The sequence below is a fragment of the Cydia pomonella genome, chromosome 2 (genome assembly GCF_033807575.1).
Source record: "Cydia pomonella isolate Wapato2018A chromosome 2, ilCydPomo1, whole genome shotgun sequence".
In the NCBI taxonomy this organism is placed as follows: Eukaryota; Metazoa; Arthropoda; class Insecta; order Lepidoptera; family Tortricidae; genus Cydia; species Cydia pomonella.
Genome location: NC_084704.1, coordinates 37,191,732 through 37,216,553, shown reverse-complemented (window position 1 = coordinate 37,216,553; position 24,822 = coordinate 37,191,732). Strand labels below are relative to the sequence as shown.

The window sequence follows — 24,822 nt, the reverse complement described above, 5'->3', positions numbered from 1 at the left end:
CTGATTTATTTAGAGGGCAACACGCGTGTCGTAGGCGAGACGTTGATGACGTTTTCTACTGTAACTGTTGTTAGGAACTAAGTCTAACTTTGAAGAACTTGACTCGTTTTACGAGGCTCTGCGCTAAAAAATCTTCCGAATCACGAAGAAAGTCAAGCGTTTTAGGGTTCCGTACCCAAAGGATAAAACGGGTACTCTATTACTAAGACTCCGCTGTCCGTCCATCCGTCTGTTCCTGTGTCGCCAGGCTCATGATCCGTGATAGCTAGATAGTTGAAATTTTCACAGATGATGTATTTCTGATGCCGCTATTACAACGGCTTTATATGCATTTATAGGTCCCCATCTAATACGAACGCTGAAAATTTTATTGATTCCTTAAGTAGCCATTTAGATAATTTATGCACTAACAACAGGAATATAATAATAGCAGGAGACATTAATATAAACATCGCCCTTAAAACTATAGAGCCACCTCAAGAGCAAAAGAATAGAACTAATTACTTAAATATGCTTTCCTTATATGGTATACTAGCTGGCCACACTATACCTACCAGATACAAAAATTGCTTAGACCACTTTATGCTTAAAATTAATAAAACTAAACATTTGGCATCAGTAGCTGTGCTTCACACGACTACCTCTGACCATTTCACTACTCTTCTATCAATTTCAAAATTAAAAAACCATCCTACTTCCAATAAAACTAAAACCGTTACCAATTTTGATAAAGCGTTAGAGGAATTAAAAACTAAAAATCTTGAAAAATTATTGTATAGTAACGATCCGGAATATAGTATAAACAGTCTGATAAACGAAATAAGCGAAACTTTAAAAAATAATACGAAAATCTCTATTATACCAAATAAATATCGTACTATAAAGCCTTGGATATCGCCGGGGATCCTCCGCTGTATCAGAAATCGTAACAAATTGCAAAAACAAGTACGTGCTGACCCCTTTGATGAAATAAGTAAAATAACATACACTGGAACTATTGTAACAAACTTATTAAACAATCGAAAAGAGATTATGAACGACAGCTATTGGCCAACTCTGCCGGAAACACTAAAATGCTTTGGAAAAATATTAAGAACATTACTTATACTAATAAAACAAACAGGGCAAATATATCACTGTCTAATCTGAAATCTTCTCCGTTAGAGTCTGCGAATTTCATTAACGATTACTTTGTAAATATTGGTAATCAATTGGCTCATTGTATACAACCAACGGCGAATGAGCTTAACAATTACCTGCGAAATATACCTGGCCAAAGTAATTCCTTTGTACTTACGCAAACAGATGATTGTGAAGTAATTAATACACTCAAGAGTTTAAAGACGGATAGCGCCCCGGGCTGGGACAACATTCCTACCGTGTTCTTAAAAATGGCAATGCCCGAAATAGTGTCCGTAATTACACACTTTGTTAATACATGCTTTAACATGGGATCGTTTCCGGTCCCCCTCAAACAGGCAATTATCACACCGGTATATAAGGATGGGGCGAGAGACAACGTTGGTAATTATAGGCCAATCTCAGTGCTCCCTGCAATTTCAAAAATCATGGAAAAACTTATCAATACTAGGCTTCTTAACTACTTAAATAAATTTAATATAATATCTTCTTCACAATTTGGCTTCAGGCAAGGGATTTCAACTGAGGATGCTGTAACTAGCCTCTGCTTGCAAATAGTTGAACAAATAGACAGACGTGAGAAGTGCATGACGGTCTTCTTAGATTTAAAAAAAGCCTTCGACACTGTCTCTCTCCCCATCCTTTTACATAAATTGGAAAAAGTTGGAGTAAGAGGAACCCCACTGGCTCTATTCGAAGACTACCTTAAAAACAGAAGTCAGCAAACTAAATTAGAAAATTATATAAGTGTAGCCAAAGAAGTGACCTGTGGTGTTCCTCAAGGTAGCGTACTCGGTCCGACGCTTTTTCTCATTTATATCAATGATTTGTGTAATATGCAATTAAAAAATGCTAAAATTTACTCTTATGCCGATGACACAGCTGTTACTTTTACTGGTAAAACATGGGATGATGTAAGAGCTAACGCTGAGGAGGGATTACAACAAATAGGAAAATACCTTAACAATAATATACTTACCCTTAATACTGATAAAACCAATTATATATGTTTTGGCATCTACAATGATTCTCAGCCAAATGAAGACTTTACCATCAAAATCCACAGCTGTTGCAATACCCCTAGCATAGGAAACTGTACCTGTCCTATTATCAAAAAGGTAACGACCACCAAATATCTAGGTATATTTCTAGACCAGCGCCTCTCCTGGTATCCACACCTCGAACATGTTTCTGGACGACTACGTAAACTGACTTGGATTTTCAAAACATTAAGAGAGGTTGTACCAAGAACGAACTCTGAATCAAAGATATCCAGTAGAGACCTTTTAAAAGAAATTTATATATCTTTGGTTCAATCAGTATTGAGATATTGCATACCGGTTTGGGGAGGGGCAGCAAAAACCAAATATATTCAGGTAGAACGATCACAGCGTGGCTTGATTAAAGTAATGTATTTTAAAAAACGAAGATTCTCCACAGAAAGACTGTACACCATATCTAACCTCCTAACTGTTAGGCAACTATATATAATGTCCACAGTTTTAAAAGTACATAGATCCTTGCCATATGATTCTAGTACAGAAAATAGAAGAAGGAAAGATGTTGTTGTGAATAATAAGACTAGAACCATATTTGCAAGAAGACAATTTTACAAATTATCAAATCACCTGTATAATGTAATAAATAGGTATCTCAACATATATGGAAAAAATTACCATCACTGTAAAACAGTTATTCCAAAATGGCTTCAGGCAAAAAATTATCATGAGACGGAGCGACTACTCCAACTGTAAAGAGTGTATTCCCAAGCGCACGCACGCTTACACACACACACACACACACACACACACACATGAACACACATGAACACACTCCTATCCTAAACATTAAAAATATATGTAATAAATATACACCGTGTTTTTTTTGATTTGCGTTAATTTCGAGGGTGCATTCCTGAGCTTAAATAAAGTAACTTTCTCAAAGATACCGATATTCTAACTAACTCCATTTCGGAGATAATAATTAATTTTTATCTTATAAGACCCTTACGAGCGTGTACACTTGCCTTAGGGCCTGTTTACTTATTGATTAGTGTTAGTGCGAGTTCATACATTTGCTACTAAACGTAAGTACTATCTCGGACGATCGACGTCGAAATGACATTGATATGTCACAGTTTTCAATTGTTTGGTTGAGTTAAATGTAATGCCCGTGTTACAACGCTATATGCAACATTTAGTTACTTTTATAAAAATAAAAATAGTAAAAAAAAAACAAAAAAAAATATTTTTTTTTAAAACTAACTATGCCATTTAGTTTCCTTAAACGTACTTACCGAAACCCGGAGTTAACGCAATTCAATAAAAACACGGTGTATATAAATACCTAGAAAAAAAAAAAATAATTTTGTAATATAATGTAACTACAAGTAATTACGGTTGTGGAAGAGCGGGACGTCTCAACACAGGCTTTGTAAGCCTAAAGAGAGGCCCCAGCAAATGCTTACTATATGTTTGTAAATAGATTCATTCATTCATTTTCATTTTCATTTTCATTTTCATTTTCATTTTATTTCACAACAAATGTACGGATTTTTTTATTCCCTTCCGAGTCTGGCGAGTCACTCGTAAGTCGAATTCTTTATTGAGTCTTCTTTTAACGCAAATCAGAAGGACTTGAGCCGCCGAATAAAGACTCCGTCAACAATTTTGTAGGTTTTATCTAAATACGTGCAGCAATAAAGAAAATAAACGTTATTCCAAGGTTTACCTACCTCATGAATTTTATATTTATGAAGACGATGGCATTTTGATTTTGTTTTTGTAAAAAATGAGATTTCTCTGAAAAGGATTCAAGTCTCTACAAAAGACTTCCGGCCCGATTCGAACTTTGAGATACGTCAAAATTTCCTAAAATTACGATTGGATATGACAGTCAAAAGTGACGTTTTCGTTTCAAGAAACGTCACTTTTTACATTGACATATCTAATCCATATCGTATCTTTAGCAATTGTTTGACGTGTCATCTTAAAATTCGAATCGGGCCGTTGGGCATCTAACAAGTTTCAAAGGACTCGAGTTTTTAATTATATATGAGTCTGAAAATAACAATGTATTCTTAGCAGTGGACTCACAGGACTCGAGCCTTAATGTGATACACGGACAGATAGACGAGCATGAAAAAAATATTAAGTTTACACTTCCATCATCACCAACTTTTTCATGAACCAAAGCGATATTTTCAGAATTACTTAATGCAATTAAAAAAAAAAAAACAAATTAACGCAGTTCCACTTAATTCAAAATTCAAAAATTTATTCTGCAAGTAGGCCTCAAGGGCTCTTTTACAAGTCAATACAACATTTATAGTAACATAAAAATACATAACAACATTTATAAATACAACGGCCAATACCTGGGTAAACATTACATTATAATAATCTTAAAATAAATAATTACTACAATACAAAAGAGATGTATAGTCTCTATGGTTAAAAATACATTAAATCTGGAGATGTAAAAGGTCCCCAATGTCAGAGTTCTAATACTAATAATAGTCTCTCCAAGTGTCAAAATAAAATTTATACTAAATAAATAAATCGCGTTTGGACTGTTAAGCTAGCAGTCTCATAAACTAATGCAACAAAATACAGAACTAGTATGCACCAAGTCAAGTATATTATACAATATTACAGAGACGAGTAGTCTCCACGGTTAATACATTAAGTTTGGAGATGTATAAGGTCCCTACGGTCTGAGAAAGATAATAATTACATTAATAATATTTGGAGGTGTAAAGGTTCTCCAAGTGTCAAAGAATAAAAAATAATTATAGCCAGTTACTGTCCTTTTGTCTCATCGTAAACATTCACCAAATAAAGCCTATTGTTCAAACAACTTCGTAAACATTACATACAAATTAGCGCGCGAAGCACGATATAGTCGATTATCTGGTGGACAAAGGGTGCTAACACATTCACACAACAATGCACATAACCAGTATATTTAGAGCTCCCATTGCACTCAGTTAGTACCTGACGCTATTCTGGTTTATCAAAAGAACGTTGGCGCTTGAAACAGCTGGTGACAGATGGCCGATGGTCGCTCGCGCATTCGCCCGCGCGACATTCAGCAGCGCGCACGCGTAGCACGCGCGAATTTCGAAACGAAAATGATGCTCGCCGGAGCAGAAATTGTCGACAAGAGTGTCGCGTTCAGTTCTGATGGTGTGGTGCTGCCAGCTCCTGCCCCGGCAGCTCCTGCCACTGCCGCTCCTGCCATGGCAGTAGCAATGCCCCAGGCTGCCCCGCAAGGGCTCTCAAGGGTGCCGGCGCGGGAAGCTGTGGATATGCACTTCAGTAACATAACGTGTACTGTGAAACTTGGAATTAATAAAGGTATTTATATTTTTAAGTGTATTGTTTATCAATATTTTTGTCGTGTTTGAAATATAAAACCACAGCGACAAAGTTGCTTTAGAGTAACTTAAGAAGATCTTGAAGTCGTCAAGTACGGTCACGTCTGAAAATATCGATACGAAAAAAGTGCCAAAAATATGTATACACCACTTTATTGCCCATATATTAAGATGGTATATACATATTTTTGGCACATTTTTGTGTCGATATTTTCAGACGAGACTGTATATCAAGAATTGATATTTTTTAAATTGAAAACATAAAGAAAACTTTTGATAACTCATTACCTTTCGCTGCCTAAACTTACCTTTATTTATGATTGTATAATATATATATATATATATATGTGTGTGTATGTATGTATGTATATATGTATTTATTTTATTAAAAAGTAGGTATGTATTATATTGTTTGCGTCTTCATTTTGTTGAATTATATGTATATCGGCACTACCCGTTCAATGTTATAAGTTCATAGTTCACTGCCACCCAAAGGTTGTCTGGAAGAGATCGCTTCTTAGCGATAAGACCGCCTGTTGTTACCTAACTTTTAAGTGTTTCTTCATTTCCTGTCTAGTTTTAACTGTATGGTGCACGATAAAGAATATTTACTTACTTACATATATCGGTGCCGTAAACTTCTTTAACATTGCCCACCATGAAAAACATTTGCCTGGCTTGAAAACAGTGCTAGGTACAGTCAAGTGTATAAATATGGGTGTACACATCTTACTCAAAATATGTCCCATAGCATCTTATTCCAGTGTAATAAGAGCGTAGTACCATATTTTTGAGACGATTATTTCGATACATATTTTTGCACTTGACTGTACTCTACCAAATCCCTATCTATTTACTCATAATGGAAAAAGGCGACTGTTAAAAGGACGACATACACAGCTATTTGACAGAGAATCACTGTTTTTGCAAACCAGACAATGTTTGGCATGAAAAATTACGGTACCTATGTCTTATGAAAGTATCGACAAGTCGTCGAGTCGATACCATAAAATAACATAGGTATTATTTTCGCGGCGGCGGGCGTGCCGGGGTTCCACGCAATTTTACGCACCAGAATATCATCTTTGATGCGAAGAGTTCTGGGTAGCACCAACAGCATTTTGAGCTCACTTGCTGAACGGGTAGATTGCCCGATAATGCGTTATTGGGATAAGATGCATGCCCCAGTGCGCGCCTCTCCCCGGAGATATTAGGTTTAGGTTTAAGTAATGTATGTCACTAACACTAGTTGTAAAGTAAATTGTACAGTGTTGTAGTTGTAAGTGTATTGTGTGTATTATACATGATTATACTAACAAATTATGGAACCAGAGTCCGAAATAAATATTTTAATTTTAATTTAAAGCTAATGTAACTAAAATAACTCTCTTATCGTATCTTAAGGGGCTGTCAACACCCAATGTCCTTGAAATTGATGTTCCTTAAACAGTTTTTTAAGAAAGACTATTTGTTTTAGTCAAGTAAGAAACATATATGTTCATATTAATTATATTTCAAAGACCGTGGTTGTACTCGATACATGATTGAACGAAATCGGCTCGATAGAAAATAATTGCAAAGATTGTAAAAAAATCACAATTAAACGGTTCTATGTCTTTATTGTTTTGACTTATGGGTCTGCAATTAAAATCACAATTTCAAAACATTTATATCTAAACCGCTGTTGAGTAAAATATTACACTAATAATCCACTTTTTTTATTTAAATATTTTTCTTATTATTCCCTTGCCCAGGCCCAGTAACATGCGACAGTGCTATCTCATTTACTCCGATACAAATAGACAGTGTGCGCGCTTTAGGTATTGACAGCCTCTTAAGTCAAAACGTCTTTTCTATATAATATTTTTCACCTGTCTTGGGTCTGTGCGGAAATTGGTGGTTATTGGTCCCCTTACAATACAATACAATACAATACAAATATACTTTATTGCACACCTCAATACAGAAACAGTACAAATAATACAACACATAAAGAAGAGGTAAACAACAGGCGGTCTTATCGCTAAAAAGCGATCTCTTCCAGACAACCTTTAGGTAGCGGAATTTAAAAAAAAAAAAAAATGTTATGTCAGTAGGTGTTCCAGATGCAATAAAAGAAGTCTAGCACAGAATAAACACAAAACTAAACAATATAATTATCATTCCTTACATTCCACGACTCTTCTTATTCCGCAGATAATCTAAATGGATACAGTGACAGCATCTCGATACAATCTTGCGTTTTAAGAGGAAACGTAGTCCCCATTTCCTATCCAGATATTAACATTATGGAAAATGTTTTTACATAATTTGAGGTATTAACCATAGATTTGTCTCTACGTTTGATTTCTTTTAGATTTTTGGATGATTGTAAAAATTTGGATCGAAAAACCGATTTCATACAAATGCTAAAATGTTCCTAACTCTTATAATAATTAAAAAATTTAATAATGTCAAACTACGCTGTGGTTGATATTATGGAGTGTGGGATTAAGAGGAGTGACATCTCTTATGGTAGAACTGTTGCAAAAGTGTCCAGCTGTCAGCTATAAATAATAGTTCCAAATCTCTCCAGAGTAGCGCTAGAGTAGTTAAGAACCTAGGCGCTATTAACGAAGTGAAGTGCGCTGTCTATGATTTGATTTTCTTGTTCAAGTATTCTAGGTATTGTAGCGCCACCTATTTAAGGTTTATTGATGATACTTTTTGGTACATGGAGATTTATTTCCTTACCTCCACCTTCCGTAGTTGATATACAACAAATTGTGTCAAAATATTTTCAATAAAGACAATATCCATAGAGGAAAATGAGGACTACGTTTGAATGAAAAGGCGATTTCGTGCAGGTCCTCTACTTTCGTCTTAAGGTTATAAATTGTATGGTGATGACAGCTGTCACCATACGCAAGTTATAGGGCAAATTGAGAAATAAACGCTGTCCTCAATAGGTCAAATATACTCCAACAGCTGTCACCATACGCAACTTATAGGGCTAATTGAGAAATAAACGCTGTCCTCAATAGGTCAAATATACTCCAAAAGCTGTCACCATACGCAAGTTATAGGGCAAATTGAGAAATAAACGCTGTCCTCAATAGGTCAAATATACTCCAATTATTGCTATTTCCTCAAGATGACGCAAATATCTTAATTACTGTCAAGATAGCTCGCTAATCAGAACCAAAGGTCGCTTTTAAGGTCATCTAGCATGTTAGATATTACAACCGGACCTAGATATCTCGTGCTTAGGAACTAATGATATTATTATCGAATACGATAATAAATAACTGCATAGATAATATTAATGATAATCCAATTGAAATTGTCGTGAGATATAATGACATTCAACTAATTTTGAACACTACCAAAGAGAATTTGAAATAGAGGTGGATTGTCAAAGAAAACTTTGTAGCCACAATTTACTGCCGTTTTTCGACACTTGATTAAAACTTTTAGAACGCCATTTGACTTTGATCCTTATTCTTTCACTGATATGTGTTAAATTTATTAAATATCAATAAGTGGCGCCATTTTACCGGGCATAACGTAAACGTTCAGTTCAGTTTAAATACTACACTACAGTACATCATGTAGGCCTAGCAACAAGCACTTATGAATAGTGAGACAGTATTATCAGAGCAATTTATTGATGTAAATATTATTATTTATATAATACTAATGAATATAATTCATAGATCAAATTGAATACTAAGAATTTCACAAAATATCGTCAAACAAAAAAAAAAACAATTGTATAAAAAATACTAGTCTAGAATGTTTCTAGAATAAATTCTAAATGTCAAACAAATAAAATAAAAAGAACAAAGGACGTACATACATTGGAATATCCATTTCATCATCATTATTCAAATATAATAAATAATTAATCATTTCGAATCACAATTAATCCCACGTTGTTTTATCATTCATGTAGTCTTGTGTGGTACAATAAGCTCGAAACGATGTCGCCTTTGGCCTTTGATCTATTAGATGGCACTTCTATTTCAAATCCTCTTTCACACTACTTCCGGACTGTTAGTGCTTGAGAAAGGAGACCTAGGTTCTCCAAAACACGTCGCGCGGGTCACAAAAAATACGTGACTTAAGCCGTAAAATAAGCTTAAACGCGCTGGTGGCCTAGCGGTAAGAACGTGCGACTTGCAATCCGGAGGTCGCGGGTTTAAACTTCGGCTCGTACCAGTGAGTTTTCGGAATTTACGAAATATCATTTAATATTTACCAGTCATTTTTCGGTGAAGGATAACATCGTGAGGAAACCGGACTAATCCCAATAAGGCCTAGTTTACCCTCTGGGTTGGGAGGTCAACTGGTAATCGCTTTCGTAAAAAAAATTGTACCTACGCCAATTCTAAGGGATTAGTTGCCTAGCGGATCCCAGACACCCACGAGCCGTTACAAAATGCCAGGATAACGCGAAGATGATGGAAGTTGAAATAAAGTAAATAATTAAATATATTTTTGAGTAGGTACATAACTTGGCAATGAACTATACGGTCTTCAGTAACGACGGTAACAACATTTTACATTATTATTAAAATACCTATTAGTAAACACAGATGGAATAAAATGAATTAGGTAAGTTATTGCCTTTAGGGATCCAATGAATACAAAAGATAGCTATTACCATCAGCTTGATACTGACATTCACTAGCGTGTGTATAACTTGCTTTCTATGCATCTCGCTCGTACTGGTATATTAGCGAGCGAGATGTATAGAAAGTATGTTACGATACGAATATAGTCAGTGTCAAACTTGTGGTAACCACACTATTCTAGGTTTGAGCAACACTGGAACAAGAACATGATTTTTTTTCCCGTCTATGTATAATTGTATGTTTTCCTTAGCCCATCTGTCAATTCGAGTCGAGTTCATAAATATGTATACATTTCTTCACCTTAATCCATTTTTTATACTACGTCGGTGGCAAACAAGCATACGGCCCGCCTGATGGTAAGCAGTCTCCGTAGCCTATGTACGCCTGCAACTCCAGAGGAGTTACATGCGCGTTGCCGACCCTAAACCCGACCCCCCCCTCATTGAGCTCTGGCAACTTACTCACCGGCAGGAACACAACACTATGAGTAGGGTCTAGTGTTATTTGCTGCTGTTTTCTGTAAGGTGGAGGTACTTCTCCAGTTGGGCTCTGCTCTAGATCGGGAATGACATCCGCTGGCTGAGCCCTACCACACTACGCGAGGTGACATTCACAATGCCCATACCTCTCTTGACCTCACCATTGCAATAAGGTAAAGAAATGTATACATATTTATGAACTCGACTATACTACTCGCGACAGTAGTCTTAGTATTGAGTCAAAACTCTGATGTGGCTGTGATGTCGTTGAGAATTTTCCATGAACCTTCCAGCAACATCTACAATTCTACATATCACATCCATGCCTATGTTGTTTTCATGTTTGCATGTTTATGGTTTGCAAGGCACGGATCCGAAATGTATGGGAAGATCCGTGGATCCGGATAATTCCATACATTTCGGATCCGAATTGCAAACCCTACTTATGTTATACAGTCGAGTTCATAAACATGTATACATTTCTTCACCTTTATCCATTGCAATAAGGTTAAAAAATGTATACATATTTATAAAGTCGACTGTACTGTCTCCAACATTATTTAGAAAGTAGTTGTAAATTTTAAACAAGATTTGAATTCAAAATAATATCTTAGGTATAAATTACACCTGAGAAGCAAAAAAACTCATCACTTTTTATAGATATTCGAATATAAACACGGCCGTTTCAATGCTCCAAAATCTAACCGCCTAAGTTCCCGAGTCATTTTTGCAGTTTGAATTTGGAACCATCAGTACCCCTAGTGTAAATTTAACGATAGCGAAACGTGACGTACGCGTTTGCGTTAAGTCTCATTCATGTCTCATTTTGTATGGGATTTTGAGTTTCCAAAACGTCCCGCTTGGCGCGCTGTTTACACTAGAGGTACTGTTATTCCATTATACCTAATTCAAATTTCGATTTTGTCGGGACTTACGAAGTTATTTAACAAATATAGGGACCGTGCGCGTTGGAGGGTCTGCCATCTTGTGGCCTGAATCGGAACCATAAACATGCACATGTACACGTCACGTGTTTTCTTGTGCATAGTAGGTTCTGCCATCTTGTGGGCTACATTGGAACAAAAAACATCACATTTACGCCTCGCGCCAAAAACGAGAGACGGCTCCTGTGCTGCCTCCTACAGTTCATGCACGCTCCCTATTTACATAAACACATAGCAAAGATAATGTAAAACCTTGTGAAATACCTAAACACAAAAACATAACTTCTTGAAATATGACCGTTAAAGATTATGTTATGTCTAGATACATTCCTCTTATCTTCAATTCATTAGAATGGTAATTGGTAGAGTAGTTATAAATAATGACTTATGTACATTAATGACATAAGTGCTTAGTGTAATGTAACGAGCTACACTCGACTGAATACGTTTTGATTACATACAGTTTTAAAGGGTGTTTTCATCACACTTGCTCGAAAAAGATCTTATTTCATGCACGACGACCGGTCTGGCCTAGTGGGTAGTGACCCTGCCTATGAAGCGTTGTAGTAAGCGGAGGGGGTTAGGGTCGGCAACGCGCATGTAACTCCTCTGGAGTTGCAGGCGTACATAGGCTACGGATACTGCTTACTATCAGGCGGGCCGTATGCTTGTTTGCCACCGACGTAGTATAAAAAAAAATTGGCCATACCATCTAAGGCGAAACTAATATTTTGTCAGTGATAGGCGCAACCTTAAAACTACTATGGATGGACACTACTAACTCATACATAGAAACTAAACTTAGGGCCTGTTTCACGATGTCCAAGTAAAGTCCTGAATAAGCTACTTGCCACTTATCTGACGAATAAAGTCATCGGGCGTTTCACAATCTTCAAATAAGCTTAACCGGTAGATAAAGTGTAAAGATTTCAAGAAGTTTTATCATCATCATTCGCTTGCCCTTATCCCATTCATTTGGGGTCGGCGCAGCATGTCTTTTCCTTCCATATCTTTCTGTCACTCGTCATCTCATCGATCACTCGCGTTCGTTTCATGTCATCTCTCACACAATCCATCCGCCGTTTCCTAGGTTTTCCTCTGCCGTTCCATTCCTCCACATTCATTCGTAATACCTTTCTCGTCACATGACTTTCATCCCTCCGCATCACATGCCCATACCACGCTAGGCGATTCGCTCTTACTTTATCTATTATGGGTGCAACTTTCAGGCTTCCTCTTATATACTCATTCCTTATCCTATCCATTCTTGTCACACCACACATCCATCTTAACATTCTCATTTCCGCTACATGCAATCTCTTTTCATCCGTCACTTTTAGGGCCCAACACTCTGATCCATCTGGCAGTTAATTTATTTGTTAATTAACTATCCAATATTTTACTTGGACATTGTGAAATAGACCCTTAATAACTAATCTACATAGATACATTAAAATTATCTGCTTAGTTTTATAAAATATGGTTAATCAGCAAACACGTAATGTAACGAGATCCATGCATATAATACGTGTGCACTCAGTGCAAAGTGCATGCGGTTTTGTCTTCACACACTTGACTGACTTGTATCGAGCTGTATTATTATTTAAATTAGGATGTGCGAGTTATAGCAAAGAAAATATATACGATACTAGGACCTGTTTCACTTCACAATGTCTAGAAGTAAAGTCCTGAATAAGCTACGTCATACGTCAGACGAATAAAGTCGAAAAATTTATTTCTTACTCATTCCGTATGGTTAACAAATATAAATGTGCATACAGATTCTTTTTACACCTTACGGATATGGCTTATCTTGTAATAAATATTTCGAGGTGAATTTGATTATTTGATTAGACACAGATAATGAAGTATTACTTCATAGTAAGAGAGTTGATAAGTTTTTTAAGTTATCTTCGGATTAATGACAAATTAATTTCACAATTTTCACGTGAGTCAAGGATACTTTGAATTCGTTCTTTTATTGCATATGTTTTAATATAAATAGGTTACTCCCACGAGATCTAGCATTTTTTAACATACCTATACAACGACTCACAAAAGTAGCACTCATCGACAGGTTTGTACTCAGGTTGTATGGACCCAAAGTCTAATGATGTTGTTCAGCTAACCCGCGTAAAAAAATACAGAAATAATTCCTTTGGCTCCTCATTGGTTCCTGTTGAATATACATGTATGTACATGTCATACCGTTGACACAATAGACGTACATAGACTATGGAAACTGCTTACCATCAGGCGGGCCGTAAGCTTATTTGCCACCGACGTAGTATAAAAAAAATTACGCGTAGAAAAATAAATACTTGTTACGTAAAATACACCGTTAAAAATCCAAAATATGTATTATTGAATAAACTAACAATCTATTTATATGAGTGATAATAAGATTAAAGTCAGTTGTTCTGTATTTATGATTTCATGTATCAATATCGGTTAACTACAGAGGTTGACAAATGATTCAATCTTACGAAAACACTAATTTGAAACATACTCTATGCAGCATGACGTCATTTTTCTGTGGCTCTGAATATAGGTAATAGCTGTAGTATGCCGTAATTTCTTAATATTTGTTTTGTTTTCAAGCAAAAAGAACATCCTTATTGCATTTTTATGCCAGCATTATCGATGCCTGATTTTTACGCCTTATATCTCAGTTCGTCATCGATATTACGATAAGAACTTCATTTCAAATTATGAGTCTTGCTTGTCGAATACAACGCTTCATATACATAATCTTTCTTTATTTTAGGCTATTGCCTATTTCATGTATCCTAATCCTAAATGCCATGACGACGACATGAATGCGAATGCCGACGATCACTATACGATAAGTAATTGCTTATGTATCCACTTACATTAACTTTGAACATTGTATTGAGAGATAAATAAACTAAACTAAACTAAACTAAACATGAAAAAAAAACACTCGGAAACTAGACTGTATTTACGAGGGCAAACTCTAAACCAACCCGTAAAAAGTTAAAGTTGTCTAGATTTAAAAAAAAAACACGAAAACGTGTCTATTTTCATATATTTTAAATTGTATATCGTTACCATGCATACCATAGCAGTATAATTTTAGTATAAAATAGCAAGTGATATAGCCGAGGGATTGGACTAGCAAATTTTTTATCAAAAGTATACTTTCAGAGTTATTTTGGTAAAACGTTAAAAGCCACGCAATCGCCAAATCTTCCGTCGCAAGATTCGCACGACATGCCGCATATTTCGTTCCTTTCTAATTTCCTAGCTTTAAGCCCCTCTTAAATAATGTAATGTATCGTTTATCGATACCGATCCACCGCGTTCCAGTACCGGTATGCGATCTACATCTTAGCAACGGTACGCTCCATAATGCATGAGCCAGTGGGAAGCAATCTATACTTTTCCCCTTCGATAGGATGCCGCCAATTTTACCCAATTATGGGGTATTTGTCTCAATTGTTCTCCGTTTTGGTGCTTCTAATATAAAAGGAATAATATATATTTATGTAGATTTAACTTTACATTTTTATGTACGGGTGCGTAAAATAACTGTGTATAATAAGTACATTGTGCAACGATGGGGGGAAGTGAAATTTTGGAAACGATTACCCCAACGTACACCAGCTTGAAATAAGATCTTTTTCGAGCAAGTGTGATGACATAGTTATTTACGATACAAGTGCAGAAAATAAGAAATTCGCAACGAGTGCTGATAAATGAAAGCACGACCGAATGGAGTGTTTTAAATCGACACGAATTGCGAATTACCTATTCGCACGTGTATCGTACAACGTTTTACAGTACATTTTTCGATATGAAAGTGCGCATGCACGCGTGCGGGAAAGTAGCAGCATGTGTACTATAATATTATTTACAGTACATATGGTGCTACTTTACCGCACTAGTGCGATAACTAGCACATTACGTGACTATGTCTAAATTATAAAGAGCCATAATGTACTGTAAACGTTTTAGCTTTATTTGACGTTCATAAGCGCATGTAATATGCCTACTTGAATAATAAACTATCTTTATCTTTACGATACATGTGCGAATAGGTAATTTGCAACACGTGTCGATTTAAAATACTCCCTTAGGTTGTATTTTATTTTGTCGCCACCCAATGCGAATTTTCTATTTTTCGCATTTGTATCGCAATGTACGGCCACGTCTGAAAATATCGATACGAAAAAAGTGTCAAAAATATGTATACACGACTTTATTCCTTTTTTCTTTTATTAAGGTAGTGTACCTATACAAATTTTTGTCACTTTTTTCGTATCGATATTTTCAGACGTGACTGTACCATTATTTATTTTCATTGATTTAAGTATATACCTATGTATAAATATTCTCCATAAATTATATATCCGTCGACCACTTTTTTTTCTTTCTTTCTTTTTTTTTTGGCGAAAGACTGGAGTCTGAACTGTACAGTCGAGTTCATGAATATGTATACATTTTTTCACCTTATTGCAATGGGTTAAGGTGAAAAAATGTATACATATTTATTTACGAACTCGACTGTACTATCGTGTTAACAGCGTGAACAACACACTTCGACGCGCCATCTATGATATAAATAAATAAATAAATAAATATTATATGACGTTATTACACAAATTGACTAAGTCCCACAGTAAGCTCAATAAGGCTTGTGTTGAAGGTACTTAGACAACGATATATATAATATATAAATATTTATAAATACTTAAATACATAGAACACACCCATGACTCAGGAACAAATATCCATGCTCATCACACGAATAAATGCCCTTACCAGGATTTGAACCCGGGACCATCGGCTTCGTAGGCGGGGTCACTACCCACTAGGCCAAACTGGTCGTCATGATATGATAGCAACCTTTCTTTGTTTCCGATTCTTCTTTGTTATGTACCCAGAATTAAAGTACGTTTGTTTTATGATTCAACAACGCAGTTAGTTACATTCACATAATAGTTATATACTAGTGATTCTTGGACATTGAACTGTTTGTGAGGTTATCTTGAATAAACAGAAAACATTGTGTTAACCTAATAATTGAGCGTTTTATAATTATATGTATAACCGCCAGTATTTGAGGTATACCGGTCAATATCTTCAATATTATCTCTCTCTCTCTCTCTCTTCAGTCGGTTCCTCAATGCTGAGGATCGTGACATCATGTCCTTCTGTTGAAGACCAGATTCCTCCACAGGCTTCTATTCCTCAATCTAGGCTTCAATATTATATCACCTTCGTATTATCGACCACCAATAAAACACAGGCCCCTGTTTCACCAACCTGACATGTGCGTCAATGGGGTCGTCTAGAAATCATGTGATCATATTTGGCCTTTGACCCCCCCCCCCCCCAAGGTATCTCATATTTGGTGATTGTAACGCAACCCTTCCACTGCCACAAGATCACGTGATAATTAAAATAAATTAAATTCTAAAATTCTTTGAGTGAGTTTGACCTTTCTATTTTGTCTTCAATAGTTTTTACTTTTAATTTATGTATGTTATGTACTTGCCTATAGTCTACGCAGAATTGTAAACTATATATTGTCTATGAAATTTCTAACTGTGACCTATAATTGGCCTCCGATATATATTGTTAATATGTTTCATGTGCTGTTTGTTTTCCAATAAATAAATAATAATAATTATGATGCATATATAGGGTACCTATACCCTACCCTTAGACTTCAAAAACATAACTCGTAAAAAAAAAACAAGTCTCGCAACTCAGTTCATCTACCGTAAAAAAGTTATGAGATCCATGTTATGAAATCACAATGTATCTCACATTAATACATATTATATTAAATTAGATTGTTTAGTGCGATTGCCAAGTCAACTTAGACCTGTCTAGCCTAGTGGGTAGTGACCCTGCCTATGAAGCCCATGGTCCCGGGTTCAAATCCTAGTAAGGGCATTTATTCGTGTGATGAGCATGGATATTTGTTCCTGAGTCATGGATGTTTTCTCTGTATTTAAGTATTTATAAATATGTATATATTATATATATCGTTGTCTAAGTACCCTCAACACAAGCCTTATTGAGCTTACCGTGGGACTTAGTCAATTTGTGTAATAATGTTCTATAATATTTATTATTATATTTTTATTTATTTATTAGAGGCAACAGAAGTGATCATTTCTCCATACAAACGTAGTCCCCATTTTCCTCCCTGGATATGCTCAAAACGCCCAATCTCAATTTCGCAAGGGGTAGCCTAAAATGCACTTGCATATCCAGTTTGATGCGTACAACGTTGCGGCCAACTGGCAGGCCAATTCGAACGTCCACTGACATAAAAATGATATCTGAATGAATGAATGATTTATTTGCATATGAATATTGGATTACATAAGTAGGTGTTGGGTATAATATTTTGAATTTGTTTCTCCATGATTCTACCTAAGTATACAGGTGTACATGTACTGTATATATACTTTATATTTGCTGTATATGTGTCATTGTGATGTTATTTAGCTATCATATCGACGACCGGTCTGGCCATGTGGGTAGTGACCCTGCCTATGAAGTTGATGGTCCCGGGTTCAAATCCTGGTAAGGGCATTCATTCGTGTGATGAGCACGGATATTTGTTCCTGAGTCATGGATGTTTTCTATGTATTTCAGTATTTATAAATTGTATCTGGGAGACCAAGCTTGGCTCGGAAAACATATAAAAACTCAAAAATGCGCGTACAAGAACAAACGCAATGCACGAACTGTACCCCTAGTGTAAATTTATTCCATAGCGAAACGTGACGCGCGTTTGCGTTAAGTCTCATTTTGTATGGGATTTTGAGTCCAAAACGTCCCGCTTGGCGCGCTGTTTCTAAATCCCATACAAAATGGGAATTTAACGGAAATAGATTTACACTAGGGGTTCTGAATAAAATGATTTAGATATCATTCTAATATCAGTGTACATTCGAATCGGCCTGATTCATGCGGCCGCGGTCGGGTTTTCCAATCAACTTGGCAACCTTGAACAATTAACGCGAGATCGACTGAGCAAAGTCGAACGTTTAATGACTCTGTCAAGGGTACTAAGTGGTACTTAGTCTTAGCGAGATCTCGACAAGACATTTGTCTATTAACCAACGCATAAAATACATCAACTGACAGCTTAATAACCAATAATAAGTTTTTGGCAAAAAATAAAAAAAATTGGTACAAGTTTTTATCGCTGACAATACTTTTCTTTCGACAGCCAACTAATATCCATCGAGACAATTCTAAAAACCCCAAACACAATTAGGTTGCGTTGTTTTATCACAGAGTTCTCAAGACCTCCTGTCTCCATCATCAAATCAGCTCGATGGTACCATTGCATTGTCATCCGACTTACATATGTATGCAAAATTTCAGTTTCATCGGAAACAGGGAAGTGGGTCAAATTTAACTTCCAAGATTTGACTCACAAACATACATACATACTAACATGGCATGCGAAATAAAAGCTTGTAAAAAGTGATCAATCCTGACAAAAAATTAAATTTAACTAGAGATGGTATGGATTCCTCGGAGCGCGAGTTCGACTTGAAATTGTTTCATGTACCTGTAGGAGTTAATAAAATTGAAGCACAATGTCAGACAAGTACCTAAAAATAAAAGTAGCTACTGAATTTCATGAGTTTTGCTAGATGGAACCATTAATTTTTTAAATTTACTCTTAACCTAGCCAAGGTTACTGTTATACATGTGTGTAATAATGTCCTATAATATTTATTTATTTATTTATACATCGATTAACGCAGATCAAGAAGAAAAAAATGTATTAGCAAATAGACGTGCTATCGACATAATAAAGGCTAGTCCAGACGGGATGATCAAGCAGACCGATTTGATCAGAAAAGAAATTGGCGTCAGTCTCCAATTTAATTTTCTGGTGATATATGAGCGCTCTAAATTAAAAAATGCCTCCAAACACTGGGGTCAAAGATTGGTATTCTAGCATCCGCACCTACATTTTATTGGTAATATCGGTCACAATCGGCGGTGGAAATATGCGAACCAAATTGGCCGTTGCCTCAAAACCTGATCAGAAAATTGTCGGACAATTTAATCAGATTGGCGAAAAAAAATTCCTTTTTGGCCTGCCCGCGTAGCCAACAAGCCAATCGTTAACGCTCCGTAGCGTAGCGTCATCTCTCTCTATCACTATTCCATATTAGCCTGACAGTGACAGTTGCGTTTCGTTCGCAGGCCTCAAGAGTTAAATGTTCTTTATTTTATTTTATTACCTATCTTCGATCAAACGTTTAACGGTCCTGTCAAGGACATTAATGTTAGCGAAATCTGCAACTACGTAAATACATTCTTCTGTTTTATAATAATTATCATGTGCACGCTAACAGGAATTATCATAACTGATCATTGGTACAGCTTATGTCTTCGAATTAAGGTGTATTTCCAGTAAACATTGAGGAAGTTACGCGTAGATGCTAATATAATAAGTCGTGGTCAATGACAGTAATGGCATAGTTACTTGTACTTACAGGCCTCTTTGAGTTTTAGACTTCAGTTATAGTTATTCGATTCGATTTGTTTCCGATAGGATACTGATCTGTCAGTGTCAAAAGTGACATTTCTTCAAAGTTCACTCACCTTTGACAAGCAATACTGACGGATCAGTATCATGTCGGAAACAGATCGAATAAATAAAACTCGAATTGTCCTATTAGTCAGCTCATAAGTTTTGTCAGACTGTTTTGTATAGAAAATTACAGACAAGGCGTCTCCAGTTTTTAAATCCACCATGTAAGATTGTTTTTGGCTGATTCTGAAAAATATGAATAATTAGATAGAGATATTAAATCAAGATTTTTATTACAATAAGTAACTTAAATCTCGGTTTTCCGATTAAACATAAGTTTTTAAAGTAAGTACATATGGTGCTACTATCCCGCACGTGTGCGGGAATGAGCACTTTCCTTGCATATATCGAAACTTTAAAGAACCATATGTACTGTAAAACTTTGTACGAGACACGTGTGAATTAGGTAATTCGCAACTTGTGTCGTAATAGTACATTACGATACAAATGCGAAAAATAGGAAATTGTAATTTCGCACATGTATCGTACAACGCTTTACTGTACATATGGCCCTTTAAATGTTCTACACAGTGACGTAATATGCTAATTTTCGCACTAGTTCTATAAAATAGCACCATATGTACTGTAAATTACTATTATTAAGTAGAGTTGTTGTTAACGCGAACTTTTTATTCGTGCTATCAAGGTTCTACTCTGTGTATTAATTTAATCAAAGTGCCAGTAATGAATCACGCTGCGCTGGTCGGATACCGGGTGCGATTCCAAAGTACATAGTACACACTAGGTACCTCTCATGTTCACTCTGACTAATACCCAGTCGATTCAACATTAGCTTGTATTTAAATCATAATAAATTTCCATCAGTTTTCATTACGACCGGTTGTTTTAAAAACCTTGTATGTAGGAATGAATCCTCACTAGGGGGTCATCCATTAATTACATCACACGAATTTCTAGGTTTTTTTACCCCTCCTTGTCACACTTGGTCACATTTGGCAAACCCCTCCCCCCCTGGTGTGACGTCACATTTTTCGCATTTTTTTTCATCAAAATCGGCGAATCGAAGTTGTTACTATCAATATTTTATCAAACTATTTTGGACAAAAGAAATATTAGTAATTATAACATAAAACCGACTAGGAAAGAAAATTAATCGCATAAAACGATTGTCGTTCTAAAACTCGTTATTTAACTGTACAGCGATTTTTTTTTAATAATCATCGGGACCTTGCCGCAGGGACCTTTTTTAGATTTAGTTTAGTTTAGTGTAGTTTTATTTTTGTATAGTTTTTATTTAGATTAATTGTAATTTTAAGATTTTATTTATTGTTTCTGACATGTTTTTGTACCTACCTTATTTAAATAAATACTGGTGAAGTTAAAGTGACGTCACAAAGTTTGTGACTTCCCCCTCCCCCGTGTCACAACATGTCACATTTTCTTGACCCCCTCCCTCCCCCGAAACGTGTGATGTAATTAATGGGTGACCCCCTAGGTATCTCGCATGTTCTGACTAAACCCTTCTTGTTTACATTATCGAATGCTATAATAAATTACTCCTAATGATTTCCATTATGATCGCTTGTTTTGCTTATAATGAATATCTCAATATGATGTTATTCTAGCGAACATCATATAAGATGTTTGTTTTTATCTTAAAGTACCTAGGAAGATGATTTTTCCTTGACGGCTACGTTGTAATAATACAAAAATATATGTACATCGAATCATACAAATACCTTTACCCTTTCCCTGGGCTCAAACTATCTCTATACCTAGGTATCAGTGGCGGATCGTTCCGGAATTTCATCTAGAACGGTTCAGCAGTCAGCATGAAGTGGAGCGAACACACTGACACGAGTTACTTTTTCATTTATCACCGTTTGGCGTTGAAACTCTAGGTCCATGGGGTCCCAGCGCGTATAAGTTTTGGTTTTGCGAAGTGAAATCGCGAAGCGTCTTGTTGACTTACCTGGTGGCCGAAGAGCTGGCTTCCTCGCACAACGTATCAGTATTTCGATACAACGAGGACATGCTGCCAGCATCCTTGGTACAACGCCTCAAGGGCCTATTTTAGATTTAAGCTAGTTATAGTCATACCTCTTTATCCGTTTAATGGCTCCTCTACACGATGGGCCATCATACTGACCCACTAAGATGGGCCAGCGTGTAGAGAGAGTAGTGGTGTCGGGTGGCTAATGGCAACAGAAATACATAATCTGTAGAAATTTCAACTGGCTAACTATCACGGTTCATGACATACAGCCTGGTGACAGACGGACGGACGGACAGCGGAGTCTCAGTAATAGGGTCCCGTTTGACCCTTTGGGTACGGAACCCTAAAAATTATGTCAGAGTATCCAGTGCCGGATTAAGACATTTTGGTGCCCTAAGCATTTCTAGACCATGGTGCCCCCTCATCAAGATTACATTGAATTTTCTTGGTAAATTGAGTGACGTTTATTGCCGCATTACTTCTGAGAATAGAATTTTCAATCCGTCACATCATTTTATCACGGAAAATGACAGAACTGCAGCATGTTCCAAGAGTAGGTAAGGTCAAGTGTAAACAAATTCGAAGACCGTGCTTCGCATAAGTCCGGAGGCCAAGCCAACCATGGTCCAAGTGTAAGCGAAGACGTAAGACATAGGCAGTATTCCGCACAGGATTTTGAAACCTCTAGAGCTTTCCTGCGAAGCTCATTCATGTGAGGGCAAAGGCCGAGCTTCAGTAGGGGCTTAGCCATTGGCCATTGGTTTTTGTCAGAACAAGTACCAATGGCCACAAATGTTTTAAATAGCAAATTATTGTTTACGAAAACGGGACTTAATAGGGTAAGTTTTAAAATTACCTCTGACCAGACGTTTCAAGGACGGCGTTGTCCCCATGGTCTCGGAGAAGACTGGGTAAAGTCGACATCATTATCTTGACGTTGGAGGTAATTTTAGAACTTAATCAAACGCGAATAAGTCCCGTTTTCTTAAATAATAATGTGTCACAATTAGGCCAATACAATTAGATTTTTTCGACCTAAAAATACGTGTAATCCGAGTTTGTTCCACTCCAGGAGGTGTGCATAAATGTTTCCTCTTTTTCAGTTTTTTTGCTTGTAAATCGAAAACGGTACGGCCGACGGAAAATTTGTTCTAATTACAAGTATTATTAAAATTGATATCTGAGGATCCGAAATGTAATTTAACTATGTTCTTGCAATAAAATATATTGATTGATTGATTGATTTAAGGTACCTTAATATGTATTCGTAGTACCTAAATTGTAAATTAGGTCGACATTTTTTATTTTTGGTAAAATCATGTTAATAATCCGAAAACGCTTTCTTACCAGTGTCTGATCCACCAAGTGCTATTGTAATTGATAGTGGGTTCCTTCTACATCGAGTGGTTTGGCAATCCAAAGGAAAAAATTATCTCCTAAGGATCCCAAAATGTATGCACACCTCCTAGGATAGAGCAAACTGGTATTACACGCATTTAGGACCAAATGGAAATTGTTTTAATACATTTATTAAAACAATTTCCAGCTTGCTGGGAATTAATTCCTCAAAACGCTATTTTTGGATCTAATTTGATTGGCCTAAATCGTGAAGGTGTAGTCTAAGGCTGAATGCGCGGAGCGTTCGATCAGCGCTTACGGATGAGGCCAAAGGTCGAGCTGGAAGAAAGCAAGGCTTGAATTTGACCAATGGCGAGGTATGAATAGCTGGACGTCCGCAGCGTCAGATCGCGGCGCGTTATCTTATAATACAACTAATGGCGAGGTGTGAGCAAGGCAGCCCAGCTGCGAAAGAGGACAGCATGGATTTGGATCCATGACCAAGCGAAAGTGGGGCAGTTTGCATAAAGTAGAAGGCCTGGCGTCGCATGAGACCTAACGCCGAACTGCAAAAGAGTGGCTTGAAATCGAACCTATGTAATCACGGTCCTCCTACTGCTCGGCCTTTGCCTTAACTCGAAAGCGCAACTTGATAAGATGCTTTTGTTTTTCGGCCTTCGCAGGGCCCTTCATTACACTTTGACAATTAGGTCGCAGGATCGCGGCTCTGCAGCAACTCGGCCTGGCCGACACATCTGGTGTGCAAGAGACCAAAATACGCTACAAAATCGGTAATCTACGTCGAGAAAATCGGTTGGCCACAAGCCCGACGGTAAGATTTTTTTCCCATGAGCTTTGATGGCCTCCGCGTAAGGTTGGAGATGTGCTTACGTGTACTCTCTCTCTTACGATCCTTCTTTATTAGATGGGTACTTGCACACGTATCAAAAAGTTTCGTGTACATAAGTGTAGTACACTACGACTGCGATGCTGATGCAGCCTGCGCGTTTTTTTTTTTCCTATGATTTTGGTGCCCCCCTAGACGTGGTGCCCTAAGCAAGTGCTTATTTTGCTTAATGGTTAATCCGGCACTGAGAGTATCAATGTGCAAGTTGCACATTCTCGTAACTTATGGAAATTTTCATGAGAAAATTCTCATGCAATTTTCAACTTTCCCGTTCAGATTAAAGATTATTTAGCGGGCTCCACATTCTCGACAAAACAACAAGAGACTTGCCGAATACGAGAGTGTAGAGTGATTATTCGTCTATGTTCGTATTGTCTTGCGTATATTCGCGTTGTCTCCGTTTCGTGTTGGTAAAATGGTCAAACATCAAAGAGGTCTTGTGAAGTTTGAGGATGGCGATG

General features: G+C 36.7%; 1 protein-coding gene across 1 annotated transcript in view; it reads left to right on the top strand.

Moving 5' to 3' along the window:
• Positions 1 to 5,206: 5,206 nt before the first annotated feature.
• The window catches only part of LOC133515569 (ATP-binding cassette subfamily G member 4), a 60,812-nt gene continuing 41,196 nt past the window's right edge, over positions 5,207 to 24,822 (top strand). The window contains exon 1 of the mRNA XM_061848133.1: positions 5,207 to 5,498. Coding sequence (XP_061704117.1) covers positions 5,273 to 5,498 — 226 coding nt within the window. The 5' untranslated portion in view covers positions 5,207 to 5,272. The remainder of the gene's footprint in view (positions 5,499 to 24,822) is intronic.